The following is a 15629-nucleotide window of genomic DNA, read 5'->3' as shown; positions in this document are numbered from 1 at the left end:
TAGCTTAAGTGACAATCTTAGTACAGCAAAGAGATGTTTTTTGATAGCCAGGTGTAGCAATAGAGACTGTGCAAGGTGAGCTGTGCCCCAGGGGCTCTCTGGAGAAGCATGCCTCACTCAGAAGCTTGGCAACATTTCAGCTTAGTACCCTTATCAACTGCCTTGCTTTTAAGCATGCTGCTCCAGGGTATCAAGGATGATTTCAAAGACACTTGTGTTTATTAAGACTGATGGAAGTGTTTGCTCCCTAACAAGCAGGTTCCAAATTAAATGTGAAGTGTGAAGAATTGACAAAACTCTAAAAGGCTCTTTGGGTGGCCTGGAAGCAGGAGACCCTGAGATTGGGGAAGAGAGCTTACCTGGACATGATGATTTGAGTCTCTTAGAATCATAGAATCAGCCAGGTTGGAAGAGACCTCCAAGATCATCCAATCCAACCTAGCACCCAGTCCTAGCCAGTCAACCAGACCATGGCACTAAGTGCCTCAGCCAGGCTTGGCTTCAACACCTCCAGGGACAGCAACTCCACCACCTCCCTGGGCAGCCCATTCCAATGCCAATCACTCTCTCTGCCAACAACTTCCTCCTAACATCCAGCCTAGACCTCCCGTGGCACAACTTGAGACTGTCCCCTTCTGTTGCTGGTTGCCTGGCAGAAGAGACCAACCCCACCTGGTTACAGCCTCCCTTCAGGTAGTTGTAGACAGCAATGAGCTCTGCCCTGAGCCTCCTCTTCTGCAGGCTGCACACCCCCAGCTCCCTCAGCCTCTCCTCACAGGTTTTGTGTTCCAGGCCCCTCACCAGCTTTGTTGTCCTTCTCTGGACACCTTCCAGCACCTCAACATCTCTCTTGAATTGAGGAGCCCAGAACTGGACACAGCACTCAAGGTGTGGCCTGATCAGTGCTGAGTACAGGGGCAGAATAACCTCCCTTGTCCTGCTGGCCACACTGCTCCTGATGCAGGCCAGGATGCCATTGGCTCTCTTGGCCACCTGGGCACACTGCTGCCTCATCTTCAGCCTACTCTCTACCAGCACCCCCAGGTCCCTTTCTTCCTGGCTGCTCTCAGCCACTCAGTCCCCAGCCTGTAGTGCTGCTTGGGGTTGTTGTGGCCAAAGTTGATTGTTCAGCTCTGGTAATAGCTTCCTCATATCAGCCCTTCCAAAAGGAAATGATGCTTATTTATTTGTTTGCCTGTTCAAGAATCAGGCTCTTTTCTTAACAAGCAGTGTGATTATCTGGAGCAGTGCCTGCTTCTTTGGTTTGTTTTGGCATTGTAAACATGCTGGCCTAAGTCCTGACTAATTCACACATCATTTTAAATTGTAGAATGGTTTGGGTTGGAAGGCACCTTAAAGATCAGCTAGTTCCAACCCCCCTGCCTTGGGCAGGGACACCTTCCCCTAGACCAGGTTGCTCATGGCCCTGTCCAACCTGGCCTTGAATGCTTCCAGGGAGAGAGCATCCACAGCTTCCCTGGGCAACTCGTTCCAGCATCTCAGTACCCTCACTGGAAAGAATTTCTTCCTGATCTCCAGTCTAAGTCTTTTCCAGCTTCAATCCATTCAATCAGTGCAAGTCTTTTCTTACCAGCAAGCATTTGATGAGGTCTAACTGGGACTGCTTCAGAAGGTGTTGATGCGGAGCCGCTGGAGCTCTGATTTTGTTCAGGCTTATGTCTTGTGGCCAGAGCTCAGTGTAAAGGTTGGTGCTGATGGAGTCCACTCTAAGACTTTCCGTTGTGAGAGGTTATTCCAGCAAACTTACAGCAATCAAATTACAGTGTCACAGTATCACCAAGGTTGGAAGAGACCTCACAGATCATCAAGTCCAACCCTTTACCACAGAGCTCAAGGCCAGACCATGGCACCAAGTGCCATGTCCAGTCCTGCCTTGAACAGCTCCAGGGACGGCGACTCCACCACCTCCCCGGGCAGCCCATTCCAGTGTCCAATGACTCTCTCAGTGAAGAACTTTCTCCTCACCTCCAGCCTAATTCCCTCAAGGAAAACTCTCCTGTCATTCTGATGGTTTCTCTCTGCATTTTTCCTTGCCTGTTCCACTTTCAGCATGAAAGGAGAGCAGTTGATGAAGCTATCATCGCCTCTTCCTTTGTGGAAAATCCCTCCTAGTAGGAATTCAAGTCGAGGGTTCCACATAGATCCTTGTGGTGTGATGTTCAGCTGATGATGTGACAATTTCCTAGCTGGATTGATTCTAGCTTGTATGGTGAACACTTCACAATGACGTCCGAGCAGCAAAAGTAGATGTGTTTGTTCCAGACAGATCTATTCTGACTTAATTTGTCTGAGCTTTTGTGACTTATCTTACTCCTTTTTTTTTTTTTTAAATGAAGGAAACCACAGCAGTGTTTGCACAAAATGCTCTTTGCTGTCCTGTGCTTAATATTTTTTCCTTTGTGGGTCTTTTCTCCCTGTTTTCTGCAGAAAAAGATGGCAAAGCCTTTCATCCAACGTACGAAGAAAAGCTCAAACTCGTGGCCCTGCACAAGCAGGTTCTGCTGGGACCTTACAATCCTGACACTTGCCCTGAAGTTGGATTCTTTGATGTGCTGGGTAATGATAGAAGGTAAAAGGGCTGCTGCCCTTGTTGGCCTTAACTCTGTTTTTCCTGTCTGAACATAACATCCTCCAGCTCCACAATAAGTCAAGTATCTGTGTTGCCTCAATATGTCTGTATGGGAGTGAAAAGTGAGAGAGTGGCCTTAGAAAGTGAGGGTACCTTTGAAATCTTGAGTCACAGCCCAGTGAAGGACCTAGCAGTGTATTGCTCATGTTTTTCAACCACACTGGGCAAAGCTGTGCCAACAGTTGGGCAAAGCTGTGCCAACAGTTGGGTTTCTCGCAGCAGTTTAAGACTTGGTTAGCTGTGCATTGTCCTCCAGACCCATGTTTCACTCTGACTCCACAGCCAAGCCTTTTGTAGTGGTAGCAGCATTCACAGTTGCTTTTGGTGATACCAGAGGTAAGTTCTGCAGTCAGAGACCCAGAGGGTGAGTGCATGGTGTAAACTTTGATGAGATCCAAGCGGTCTCAGGCATGTCTCTTGTGTGGCTTTGCAGTTCAGGCTGCACTTCTACCATTTGCTGTTGCTATTTGTAGCATGAAGGCAATGTGCAGCACAGTGCTGGCATCTTGAAGCTGAGCACAGTTCACTGCCTTTACCCAGACTGATAGAGCTTTCCTTTAGGAAGAACCAGACTGTTGTATGCAACTCACTGAAGCACTGTAATGGTCATTGTCATGTTTGTTCAGCCAGGAAGATGCACACTTTCCCCCCTCCCCCTGTCCCCAGACTAGAGTGGAAGATGTGTGAGGTTATTTTAGGTTCATTGATAGCTGGGAAGCTTTTGGACATAGCTGAAATGTCTTAGTAAGATCAGTGGCATGTATGAGATTTGGTTTAAGCATTCAGTTAGGTCTGAAAGAGTTGTTCTGGTGCAGGCAGAGGAGAGGACTGTGCTACGAGGAGAAAAATGCCATATGATAATGTTTGCTCTCTGCTCTCCCGACTGTTTGTTTGGTTTGTTTTCTTTGCTGGGTCCTCAGAGTTCACTACTGACTTGAAAAAAAGTCGAGTCCTGTGTTATTTCAGCTGATTTCTCTCTTGCAGGAAGGAATGGGCTGCCCTTGGAAACATGTCAAAGCAAAAGGCTATGACAGAGTTCGTTAAGCTCCTCAATAGGTGCTGCCACTTGTTCTCAACCTATGTCACTTCCCACAAGATAGAGAAAGAAGAACAAGAAAAGAGAAGGTAGTGTTTTGAGTCCTTTGGTATTACAGTATATTGAGTCTGTAACTCTTGAGCTGTGGACAGCCTTGGGAAGAGAAATGCTTAAAGTTTAGGTGGTTGTGGTACCATTTGATCTCTTTAAATCTCCTTTTTTTCTGCTTTGCCAGTAATGAATGATTATTTCTGAGGTGAAGAGCCTGGGTTTAAAATTGTGCAGGTGCTGTCATCTGCTGAGAGAATATGTGACTGAGTTGGAAGGGCTCTGCAGCAGGACCTTGACCACCTGGACAGATGGGCAGAGTCCAAGGGGATGGGGTTCAATAGCTCCAAGTGCTGGTGCTGCACTTTGGCCACAACAACCCCATGCAGAGATACAGGCTGGGGTCAGAGTGGCTGAGAGCAGCCAGACAGAGAGGGATCTGGGGGTGCTGATTGATACCCACCTGAACATGAGCCAGCAGTGTGCCCAGGTGGCCAAGAGAGCCAGTGGCATCCTGGCCTGCATCAGGAATGGTGTGGTCAGCAGAAGCACGGAGGTCATTCTGCCCCTGTACTCTGCACTGGTTAGACCACACCTTGAGTCCTGTGTTCAGTTCTGGGCCCCCCAGTTTAGGAGGGACATTGAGATGCTTGAGCGTGTCCAGAGAAGGGCGACGAGGCTGGGGAGAGGCCTTGAGCACAGCCCTACGAGGAGAGGCTGAGGGAGCTGGGATTGGTTAGCCTGGAGAAGAGGAGGCTCAGGGGAGACCTTATTGCTGTCTGCAACTACCTGAGGGGTGGTTGTGGCCAGGAGGAGGTTGCTCTCTTCTCTCAGGTGGCCAGCACCAGAACAAGAGCACACAGCCTCAGGCTGCACCAGGGGAGATTTAGGCTGGAGGTGAGGAGAAAGTTCTTCCCTGAGAGAGTCATTGGACACTGGAATGGGCTGCCCGGGGAGGTGGTGGAGTCGCCGTCCCTGGAGCTGTTCAAGGCAGGATTGGACGTGGCACTTGGTGCCATGGTCTGGCCTTGAGCTCTGTGGTAAAGGGTTGGACTTGATGATCTGTGAGGTCTCTTCCAACCCTGATGATACTGTGACACTGTGATACTGTGATACAGGCTTCACAAAATGTGTGCCCTGATCTCCATGGGCCAAATGCATACAGGAGATTAAATCATCAGGTGCTTTAAAGGGGCATGAATTAGCAGCTCAACAAAGGCTTTCTTCTGCTGTCCTTTGTCATGTAATTACTGAACTGGATTATCTGTGTAATTCTTGAATCTATGTTAAAGCTTGCAAGGTAGGTTTAAGGTTTCCAGGCATTTTTTTTTGGCCTTCTTACTGCTCTCTGTTAGAGGTAGCATAATAATAGGTTAGAATGAATATCAAGTTATGATAGGTTAGAATGAGTACCAAAATGTAATGTGGAATTTACACTTGTCTTACTGCAGGCTGCAGGAAAATTAATCAGCAATATCTAGTCTTCTTGTGACCAGCAAGACACTTGAGCCACAGCAACCCCGGGCAGCATTACAGCCCTGGGGAAGAGTGGCAGGAGAGCTGCTCAGGGGAAAAGGAGCTGGAGGTGTTGGTTGATGGATGGCTGAACATGAGCCAGCAGTGTGCTCAGGTGGCCAAGAAGCCAAACAGCATCCTGGCCTAGGTAGAAGTAGCGTGGCCAGCAGGAGTACAGAAGTGATCATGCCCCTGTACTAAGCACTGGTGAGGTTGCAGCTCAGATGCTGGGTTCAGTTTGGGCCTCTCACCACAAGATAAATATTGAGGTGCTGGAGCATGGCCAGAGAAGAGCATCTAAGCTGGCAAAGGGCCTTGAACACAAGTCTAAGGAGGATTGGCTGGGGGAACTGGGGATGTTTAGCCTTCAGACAAGGCTGAGCAGAGACCTCATTGCCCTCTACAACTCCCTGGAAGGAGGTTGGAGCAAGGTATGGGTCAGTCTCTTCTCACATGCAACAAGTGACAGGACAAGAGGAAATGGCCTCAAGGGGACACAGTCTCAAGTTGTGCCAGGGTAGGTCTAGGCTGGATGTTAGGAGGAAGTTGTTGTCAGAGAGAGTGATTGGCATTGGAATGGGCTGCCCAGGGAGGTGGTGGAGTGGCTGTCCCTGGAGGTGTTGAAGCAAAGCCTGGCTGAGGCACTTAGTGCCATGGTCTGGTTGACTGGCTAGGGCTGGGTGCTAGGCTGGCCTGGATGATCTTGGAGCTCTCTTCCACCCTGGTTGATTCTATGATAAGTTGTGCCAAAGGAGGTTCAGGCTGAATATGAGGAAAATTTTCATCCCAGAAAGGGTTCTCAGGCATTGGAACAGGCTGCCCAGGGAGGTGGTGAAGTCACCATCCCTGGAGGTATTTAAAAGATGCATGGATGTGGTGCTGAGGGATGTGGTTTAGTGTAGTGGCTTAGCAGCAGTGGTGGGATGGTGAGCACTTGGACTTACCTCAAAAGCTCTCTTCCAACGTCAACAGTTCTATGGTTCTGTGATGCTTCAGGACACTTTAAGTGGAAGAGGAGATGCCAAGCCAAAAGCTTTATGGGGCAGGCAAAAGGCAGGTCACAGCACGATGGCAATAACTCACTGTAGGGTTGTAGGAGTGCTGCAATAGCTAATGGAGTGGATGTTGCAGAAGAGAAGAGGAGGAACGAAGGCGGCGTGAAGAGGAGGAGCGCGAGCGCCTACAGAGAGAGGAAGAAAAGCGCAGGAGAGAAGAGGAGGAAAGACTCAGGAGGGAAGAGGAGGAGAGGAGGAGGATAGAGGAGGAACGACTTCGGATGGAACAGCAGAAGTGAGTAGCAGAAACCAGCACCACTTCAAAGGAGACAACTGCCTTGCACTTGAGATCATTGTATCTAACTGCCTAAGTGGTTGCGCTGGAGTTAAATCCCTGCAGCTCAAAGCACTTGAGCCCGGCAGTGACTTCTGCATCCTTGCTTAAGAGGGATGCAGTTTGCAGAGAGTAATTATCCAAATGTGTTCCTGTGTGCAACCTTCTCAGGTCAAAGTGCCAGAGAAGCCTGGTTTAAAGGAGTCTGGGGGTTCAGGTGCTGCAACCTTCTCAGGTCAAAGTGCCAGAGCAGCCTTGTTTAAAGGAGTCTGGGGCTTCAGGTGCTGCACATCATGAAAACTCGTGGCTCTGCTTTTGAAATGGTTAATGCTGCACTCAGCTGGGCAAAGTGTCTAGCTGGAGGTGTTGTTTGAAATGGGAAGTTTCTATCCTTTACAGAAGGCAGATCCTGGTGAGAAGGATAAGTGAGGGTGGTTTGAATGCATGGATGGAATGTTCTAGCTTGATAATCTTACCACCACTACCTTAAGGGTGCTGCCTTTCTTGGAGGAGAGGTGTCTGCAGATTTCATTTGTCCACTGGATCCTCACCTTTCTAAAAGGAATAGAGAATTCACCTTCAAATGCACTTACCCTTTGTTTGCAGCTTGAATTAAATTGTCTGCTGAGAATATGCAGCTCTGGTTATATTTCACTTTTCCCACCACATCCAGCAAAAAACATGGATCTGGCTTTGGACACAGAATGTTTCAGAGAGTAGTCAATCATCAGTCTAGCTTTAGACACACAGAGAATAGTAAACCATCAAAGCTATTCCACATCAGTCAGCAACTCTTTTCCATAATAAAAGTGTCTTTTCTGATCCTGTGCTTGCTGTGGAGTGGCTTTGAGAGAGCAATAATCCAGGGGGCTATAAAATGCAGACAGAAATTAACAGAGAGCACAACAGTAACAAACGTTGGGCAGTGCTGAGTAGCAGGAAGTGTGGCATGCATAGAAATGAAGTGGTTATTGTTTTTTACAGGAGTAACAGTTGTGTTTTAAGTGGTTGCAGCAGGTTTCAGAGGCAGTTTAGACAGAAAGGGAGAGTGGGTAGGTACATGCAGGCAGTAAATCTGGCCCTTTAGGATACTAAACCAGTCTAACACTGCAGCTTTTACAGTATAAATTCTGGGGAAAGAAGAAGAGTGGGAAGGAAATAGTAAGTCCTCTCTTTGTGTGATAACTGGCTTGATGGCCACACCCAAGAGTGGCTGTCAAGGGGTCCATGGCCAGGTGGAGGCCAGGGACAAGTGGAGTCCTTCAGGGATCAGTCCTGGGACCAGTCTTGTTCAACATCTTTGTGGGTGCCATGGACAGAAGCATTGAGTGCAGCCTCAGCAGGTTTGCTGACCACACCAAGCTGTGTGGTGCAGCAGCCAGGCTGGAGGGCAGGGATCCATCCAGAGGGAGCTGGACAGGCTGCAGAGGTGGGCACAAGCCAAGCTCATGAGGTTCAACAAGACTAAGAGCAAGCTCCTGCAGCTGTGTCGGGGCAATGCCAAGCACAAATGCAGGCTGGGCAGTGAGTGGCTGGAGAGCAGCCCTGAGGAGAGGGACTTGGGGCTTATGCTGGACAAGAAGCTCAACAGGAGCCAGCAGTGTGCACTTGCAGCCCAGAAAGCCGAGCAGAGCCTGGGCTGCATCAGGAGAAGTGTGGCCAGCAGGACCAGGGAGGTGATTGTCCCCTTCTACTTCGCTCTGCTGAGACCCCACCTGGAGTACTGCATCCAGCTCTGGAGCCCCCATGACAAGAGGGATGTGGAGATGCTGGAGTGTGTCCAGAGAAGGGCCACTGGGATGCTCAGAGGGCTGCAGCAGCTCTGCTGTGAGCACAGACTGAGAGTTGGGGCCGTGCAGGCTGGAGCAGAGGAGGCTCCCAGGTGACCTTCTTGTGGCCTTCCAGGATCTGAAGGGGGCTACAAAAAAGCCGGGGAAGGACTTTTCAGGCTGTCAGGGAGTGACAGAACTGGGGGGAATGGAGCAAAGCTGGAGATGGGTAGGTTGAGGCTGGAGGTGAGGAGGAAGTTGTTGAGCAGGAGAGTGGTGAGAGCCTGAAATGGGCTGCCCAAGGAGGTGGTTGAGGCCCCATGGCTGGAGGTGTTTAAGGCCAGGCTGGATGGGGCTGTGTGCAGCCTGCTCTAGGGTAGGGTGTCCCTGGGCATGGCAGGGGGGTTGGAACTGTCTGCTCCTTGTGGTCCCTTCCAACCCTGACTGATTCCATGATTCTCTGTTTCTAACTTTCCTTGCTCTGAAGCATCAGTAGCTGCTCACCAGCAGACATAACACAGGAGATAAACCCTAACAGTAAAGCTGTTACTTTTACTATATAGTTAGCCCTTTGAAGAGAGCAGAAAAGCTGAGCTCTCTGGGTGTGTAACCCATGCTTCTCCTGAAGTTTCAGCATTTGAAGCTATTTGAGGCACTTGAGAGCATATTTTTGTGTGTGTTCTGGAAATTGGCCACAATCAGCTGTGCTTTTCATATTCGTTTGCCTGCTGTCCTGGGGCATGTCATGGGCTGTATTCTTCTAGATGTACCAGAAAGCACAGCAGGCTCTTCTCACTATTTATTAGAAGGATGTTTTCAGCATGTTTGGGCTTGGGTTTTCTCTTTGCCCAGAGGAAACAGATCTGTGGTGTTTCCCTCTTGATCTTTTGAGGAAGGTAGTCATTTTTATAGCACTGCCTCTTGATCAGACTAGAGATTGAGATTTGTGTGAAAGCTCTTGGATTTTGGTGGCTTGGGGTTCTTTAAAACTCGTTTAACATTTGATCTTTTGAACCATGGGGTTGAAATTGTTGCTGCCTTTCATATTCTCAGCATAATGTGTGATTTAGGCAAGATCCACATCCATGTTACCTGCTGGGTTCTCTTACATAGGCTTGTTTTAATTGGGTTTTGCAGGCATTGAGTTAACTTTGAGGCCACTTAAAGGCAGGGACTTTTCCTCAATACCCTCAGCTGCTTGTAATCTTCATGCTCTCTCCTCCTGCCACTCTAGGCAGCAGATCATGGCAGCACTGAACTCTCAGACTGCCATCCAGTTCCAGCAGTATGCAGCCCAGCAGTATCCGGGCAACTACGAACAGCAGCAGATCCTCATTCGGCAGCTCCAGGAGCAGCACTACCAACAGTACATGCAGCAGTTGTATCAAGTCCAGCTTGCACAGCAACAGGTATGGCCAACCAGCTGAGAAACTTAGATTTTGGGTCCCAGGCTGTCTCTGGGAGATAATAACTTGCTCTTTTATCTCCTTGAAAAGATAGTTGCTACAAAGAGAGCGTCCTGGTGACTAATGCTACTTTACATTCAACCACCAAAGCCTCTTTGTTTAATCTCCAAGCAGTTTTCTGAAGCAGCTGTTAATTAAGAACATTCTAAGCAGCCATTACTAATGACTTGGTTTGATATCATTCTTGGGGACCAAACGTGCTCTGCTGTAGCATCTGTTGCATGTGTAATTCAGTGGAGGCACATAGCAGTGCATCTGAGCACAAGCAAAGCTGCTCAGGTGGCTCTCCACGTTGGTGTCACACCTGCAGATGGGTGCAGAGCAGCAGGTTTGGATCAGCTGTGTATTTCCAGGTGAATGTGCATGCAGCATTGTCACATCACTGTTGGGTTTAAGATTGCTCCTCCCTGTCAACTTGAGCACTACAGACTTCTTCCTCCCTTTGCATCAGCATGTAGTTAAGTTGCTTGCCTGCAACTCATGATTTGGGTGGGAGGACAGGCTTTCATGTCTCTGGTAGCAACAGGTGGCAGTGGTACATTACTTTTTTGCAAGGTGGGTTTTTTTTTGTGCCTGGGCTTGGAAAGCTGCTTGTTTAGGGGAATCTTGCATCTGTATGGTGCTGTACAGATGCACTGTATTCACATCTCAAGCTATTTTAAAGCTCGAGGATGTCCATCTGTAGCTTTTAGACATAAGTCAGACTTCACTTAGTAAAGGTGAAGTGAAAGTAAAGACTTCTGACCTCTCTGGAAAGGACCTGAATCTTAAATGGCCTGTAGCTGTCAGCCTGAGATCTACTGCTCTTAAGCTGAAGACTTAAATGTGATCACAGAATGCCAGATTGGAAGGAACCCCAAGGATTGTCTGGTCCAGCCTTGCTAGGTAATACTGTAGTTGCAATGAGGTGACCCAGCACCCTGTCAAGCTGAGTCTTCAAACTTCCCAACCTAGGGGAATCCACTGCTTCCCTTGGGAGATGATTCCACTGTCTGTTCTCATGGGGAAACATTTTCTTCTGGAGTCTAATCAAATCAATTCAGAAACTAATTCCCTGATAGGTCATTTGCATTTTGATGCAGTTGATGTCCTCAGCAAAAACCTGTCCAAGGAGGGAAGCCATGTGAGCCTTATGAAATACAATAAGGCCTGCACTTGGGTTGGGGCAGTCCTCAGTATCAGTACACACTGAGGGATGATTGGATGGAGAGCAGCCTTGTGGAGATGGGCTTGGGGGCACTGGTGAATGAAAAACTAGGTATGAGCTGGCAGTGAGCTCTTGCAGCTCAGAAAGCCAACTTATCCTGGCTGCCAGAAAGTGTAGGGAGGGAGGTGATTCTCTGCTGCATTCTCATCAGACCCTACCTGGTGTATTGTGTGCAGCTTTGGGCTCTTAAGTACAAGAAAAACAGGCACCTGTTGTTCCAGAGGAGAGCCACCAGAAATGGTCAGAGGGCTGGAGCACCTACCTGTGAAGAAAGGCTGAGGGAGTTGGGGTTATTCAGACTGGAGAGAGGTCTCCCTGGAGCCTTCTCAACAGCTGCCTCCCAAGACCTAAAGGAAGAAGGAAGAGGGGATCTTAGAAGAAAGAGAAGGACCAGAAGGACCTTTTCTGTCAGGGGCTGTAGCAACAGGACAAGGGGCAGTGGTTTCCGTCTGAGACTGGAGCTTGAGACTGCGTGGGAGGAATGTGCTGAGGGTGTTGATTAGATCATAAAATGGCTTAGGTTGGAAGAGACCACAGAGATCATCTCCTCCAGCCTCACCACCGTGGGCAGGGACACCTTTCAGATAGACTTGGATGTTCAAGGCCTCATCTAACCTGGCCTTGAGCACTCCCAGGGAGGAGGCAGCCACAGCCTCCCTGGGCAGCCTGTTCCAGCGTCTCACCACCCTCGTACTGAAGAACTTCTTCCTAAGATCCAGTCTAAACCTACTCTCCCTCAGCTTAAAACCATTCCCCCTTGTCCTGTTGCTAGATACTCTTAGGAAAAGTCCTTCTCCAGCCCTCCTGTAGGATCCCTTCAGGTATTGGAAGGCAGCTATAAGGTCCCCTCCAGGAGTCTTCTCTAGGCTGAAAAACCCCAGCTCCCTCAGCCTGTCCTCATAGCCTGTCCTAGGTGATGCTGCTCTGGCATGCTGGTTGGACTAGATAACGTTTTGAGGTCCCTTCCAACCCCTAACCTTGCATCACTGAGTGATGATTGCTTACAGATCAGCTTGTGACACCATGACATGTGGTCAAGTTGTGTCTTCTAGAAGTGCTTTGCATTGTCTGAGTGCATAGAACTGCTGTGGTAGACAGTGGAGACCTGGGCAGCACCTGTACATCTGCTCACATTTTGAATCCCGATGTTTGCCTATTTTGCCTTCATGCTCAGGATACTCCTTTTGTTCATCAAAGTCCTGTGCTGCTGATTAGGCTCTTCTTTAAAGAGCAGTCCTACCAGTTATACCTTCTCCCTGTCCCAACAAAGGCCCCTAGGTAATCTCTCTGTGCTGATAACGAGGGGCAGGGCTGTGAGCCTTGAAGCTAAAGGGGTAACCCATCCTGCTTAACTCCAAAAGGATGGGGCTTACTTTGTATAATCTCATTTTTAGGTGCATTTAATCCTTTACACAGGGACAGCATGATAAATTCTGCCTAAAGAGCCTCATTGTACCCAGGTTGTGCTCTGAAAGCTGAACCTCTGAGCTTTAGTAACTCTTCTCTCAGACCACTTGCAGTCTTTGGATCTCTTAAGCTTCCTGCTTTTATATTGAATAGCTGCTTTTATCAGGTGGATTTGATAGAGAACCCTGCTGAGCAAGTTAACTCACAAATTGGCAAGCACTTAGTAGGCCTTAAATACTTCCAGCTCATTTTAGACTTTGGTGAGTTCAGGCTAGAACCCTCTCAGCCTACTACTAAACGAGGAATCATTTTCAATTTGGGAAAGAAAAGAGTTGTTGAAATGCAGAACTTCTGTAGTCAAGTGCCAGAGTTTATTGTCTGTGCTCTGATTCAGTTGAATCTCTCTGTTCAGGTTGTATGCACCAGCCTAGAACAAAGTGGCTTCTGCTACAGAATAGGTTTCATACTCAGTGGTTAATATGTGCTGCTTTGAGCCTCTCATATGAAGCCTTGTGGGGTGTAGAGGGAGGTGTATTTTCCTTTGAAGTGTCTTTCTCTTTTCTGCTGGAGGATGGAGACATCTTGGCAGCTTTTGTTTTCACTTGACTCAATTTTTGTCATTTTAGGCAGCCTTACAAAAGCAGCAGGAAGCAGTGGTGGCAGCAGCAGGGACCCCTCTGACTAATGCATCGAAGGTGAATGCACCTGGCCCAGGGGATACACCATCTATTAATGGGCAGGCCAGTACACATGCAGACAGCCCTGAGAAAGAGCTGGATCCAGAGGCTTTAGAGGAAGCTCTAGAGAATGGACCAAAAGGTAGGCCAGCTTCCTTAATTGGGAATGAATAGCTAAAGCTTTTCTTGGCATTCAGATGCCTTAAGCACATTTGCTATGGCTCTTTGCTTGGGTTCATATCCAAGAGCTAGGAAGCAGGAAACAACAGAAGCACTTTGGGCAAAGTAGATGGGATTCAGAACCTCTTTCCACTCTTGAAGGAGAGGAGCACAAGTTTGAGCAGAGAGCTGTTCTGTGCAGAAATATGTTCAACCTCGTTTGAACTTGGGTCAAAACTGGGTGGCTTAGCCTTGCAGATGAAAATCAAGCCAGCTCCTCCTTACTCTCTCTGAATTCAGCCCTACTTACCCCTGACCTATGTGCAGTCCAGACTGCTATCTCTTCCCATTTCCCACCTTCCTCAGACAGCTTCTAGGGAGCTGTGGAAGTGGAGCAGGGAAAGTAGCCTCCCAGCAGCTCTCCCATCACTTGTGTTTCTGGGTGTTACCTCTGTACTTGCATCCACAATCAGTAGTCCTCAAAAAGACTTGCTTGGATCCCAGTATGGAACCAACACCAGCACAGTCCCCATCTGCACAGTGATGGGTTCAGCTGTTTCAGTCACTATTTGACCATTTCTAGACAAATGTGCAACCTCTGGTTCCATCACTTTGGGGTGGCAGGGCTCTGTGTAATGGAGCTGTGTCACTTGTCACAGTTACAAGTCTCTCCTGTGTAAGCACTGCTGGTTTGAACTTGGTGCCTGGGTAAGGCAGTGGGATTCAGTGCGCGGTGTTACCTCTGAACTCGCACTGCATTTCCTGCAAGCTTCAGCTGTGACAGGAGGTTTAACACACACACACCCCCCTGTGGTCCTGAAACAAAGATTAACTGGAGCTTTTCCCCCCTCTCTCCAGATGCTGTTCCTGTGATAGCTGCCCCATCAATGTGGACACGACCCCAGATAAAAGACTTCAAGGAAAAAATCCGTCAGGATGCAGACTCAGTGATCACAGTGGGCCGAGGAGAAGTGGTTACAGTTAGAGTACCAACTCATGAAGAGGGCTCTTACCTCTTCTGGGAGTTTGCTACAGACAATTATGACATTGGTTTTGGGGTGTATTTTGAATGGACAGACTCCCCTAATACTGCAGTCAGTGTGCATGTCAGTGAATCCAGCGATGATGAGGATGAAGAAGAAGGTAAACATACTTACTTATCTCACAGAGCTTGCCATGGAGGGAGACACAGCTGATGATCTTGTCTAGTCTCCTGGTTCCTCCAGCTTCCACTTAGCTGGGGAATCTTGTCTTCAGCTTTGAATAGGAAGTGCAGTTCTGCAAGTAACTTCAGTCACCTCCTTTGGTCACAGATAGGTCAAAGCAGTTCATAGATTCAGAGTGGTTTGGGTTGGAAGGCATCTTAAAGATCATCTAATTCAAACCCCCCTCTCTGGGCAGGGACACCTTCCAGTTGGCCAGGTTCCTAAAGGCCTTATCCAGCCTGGCCTTGAACACCTCCAGGGAGGGGGCATCCACAACCTCCTGGGCAGGCTGTTCTCACCACCCTCACTGGAAACAATTTCTTCCTAATATCCAGTCTAAATCTCCCCTCCTTGAGCTTAAATCCATTCCCCTTTGTCCTATCACTACAAGCCATTGCAAAGACTTCCTCCCCAGCTATGTTGAAGGTTCATTTCAGGTACTAGAAGGCTGCTATAATGTCTCCCTGGAGTCTTCTCCTCTCCAAGCTGAACAGCCCCAGCTGCCACAGCCTGTCTCTGTAGGGGAAGTACTCCAACCCCTATGATCATTTTTGTGGCCTTCCTCTGGACAGACTCAAACATTTGATGCCCTTCTTATGTTAGGGGTCTCAGAACTGGATGCAATATTCCAGGTGAGATCTCAGAAGAGCAGAGGAGATTGAATTGCCTCCCTTGTCCTGCTGGTCACACTTCTTTTGAGGCAGCCTAGCACACAGTTGCCTTCTGAGCTGCCAGTGCATATTGCCAGCTCATGTTGAGTTTTTCATCAGCTGACACCCCCAGGTCATCCTCCTCCAAACTGCTCTTGAGCCACTCCTTGTCTAGCCTATATTTGTGCTTGGAGATAAGGGTGAGGAAATCCTTTTCCTAAGTTTTACTTGCTCCTTAGTGTGCCCTCTTGTCCAATTCAGCTATTCAGTAAGCTAGCCTGAAACCTGTGCCCAAGTAACTAAGTAACCAGTCATAGTATGTCAGATGAGTAGCAGTCAGTGCAGGGCAATGTCTTACTGAAAACTAGAGCTTGGCTTCTCTACAAACTGACCCAGAGCAGTGTAGAACTGGAGAGACACTGTTACAAAGGTCTGCAGTGAGAGGACAAGGGGCATTGGTTTCAAACTACAGAAGAGCAGATTTAGGTTGGATATTAGGAACAAGTTCTTT

At 48.4% G+C, this 15629-nt stretch overlaps 1 protein-coding gene across 1 annotated transcript in view; it reads left to right on the top strand.

Moving 5' to 3' along the window:
* ACBD3 (acyl-CoA binding domain containing 3) overlaps positions 1-15629 on the top strand; it is a 28155-nt gene that overhangs the window by 8926 nt on the left and 3600 nt on the right. The window contains exons 2-7 of the mRNA XM_064164607.1: positions 2449-2590; positions 3635-3775; positions 6381-6539; positions 9582-9756; positions 13054-13246; positions 14122-14406. Coding sequence (XP_064020677.1) covers positions 2449-2590; positions 3635-3775; positions 6381-6539; positions 9582-9756; positions 13054-13246; positions 14122-14406 — 1095 coding nt within the window. The remainder of the gene's footprint in view (positions 1-2448; positions 2591-3634; positions 3776-6380; positions 6540-9581; positions 9757-13053; positions 13247-14121; positions 14407-15629) is intronic.

Source organism: Pogoniulus pusillus, chromosome 25 (assembly GCF_015220805.1).
Source record: "Pogoniulus pusillus isolate bPogPus1 chromosome 25, bPogPus1.pri, whole genome shotgun sequence".
NCBI classification, from domain to species: domain Eukaryota; kingdom Metazoa; phylum Chordata; class Aves; order Piciformes; family Lybiidae; genus Pogoniulus; species Pogoniulus pusillus.
Note: the sequence above shows the minus strand (reverse complement) of the source record. Positions and strands in the feature narration are given on the sequence as shown.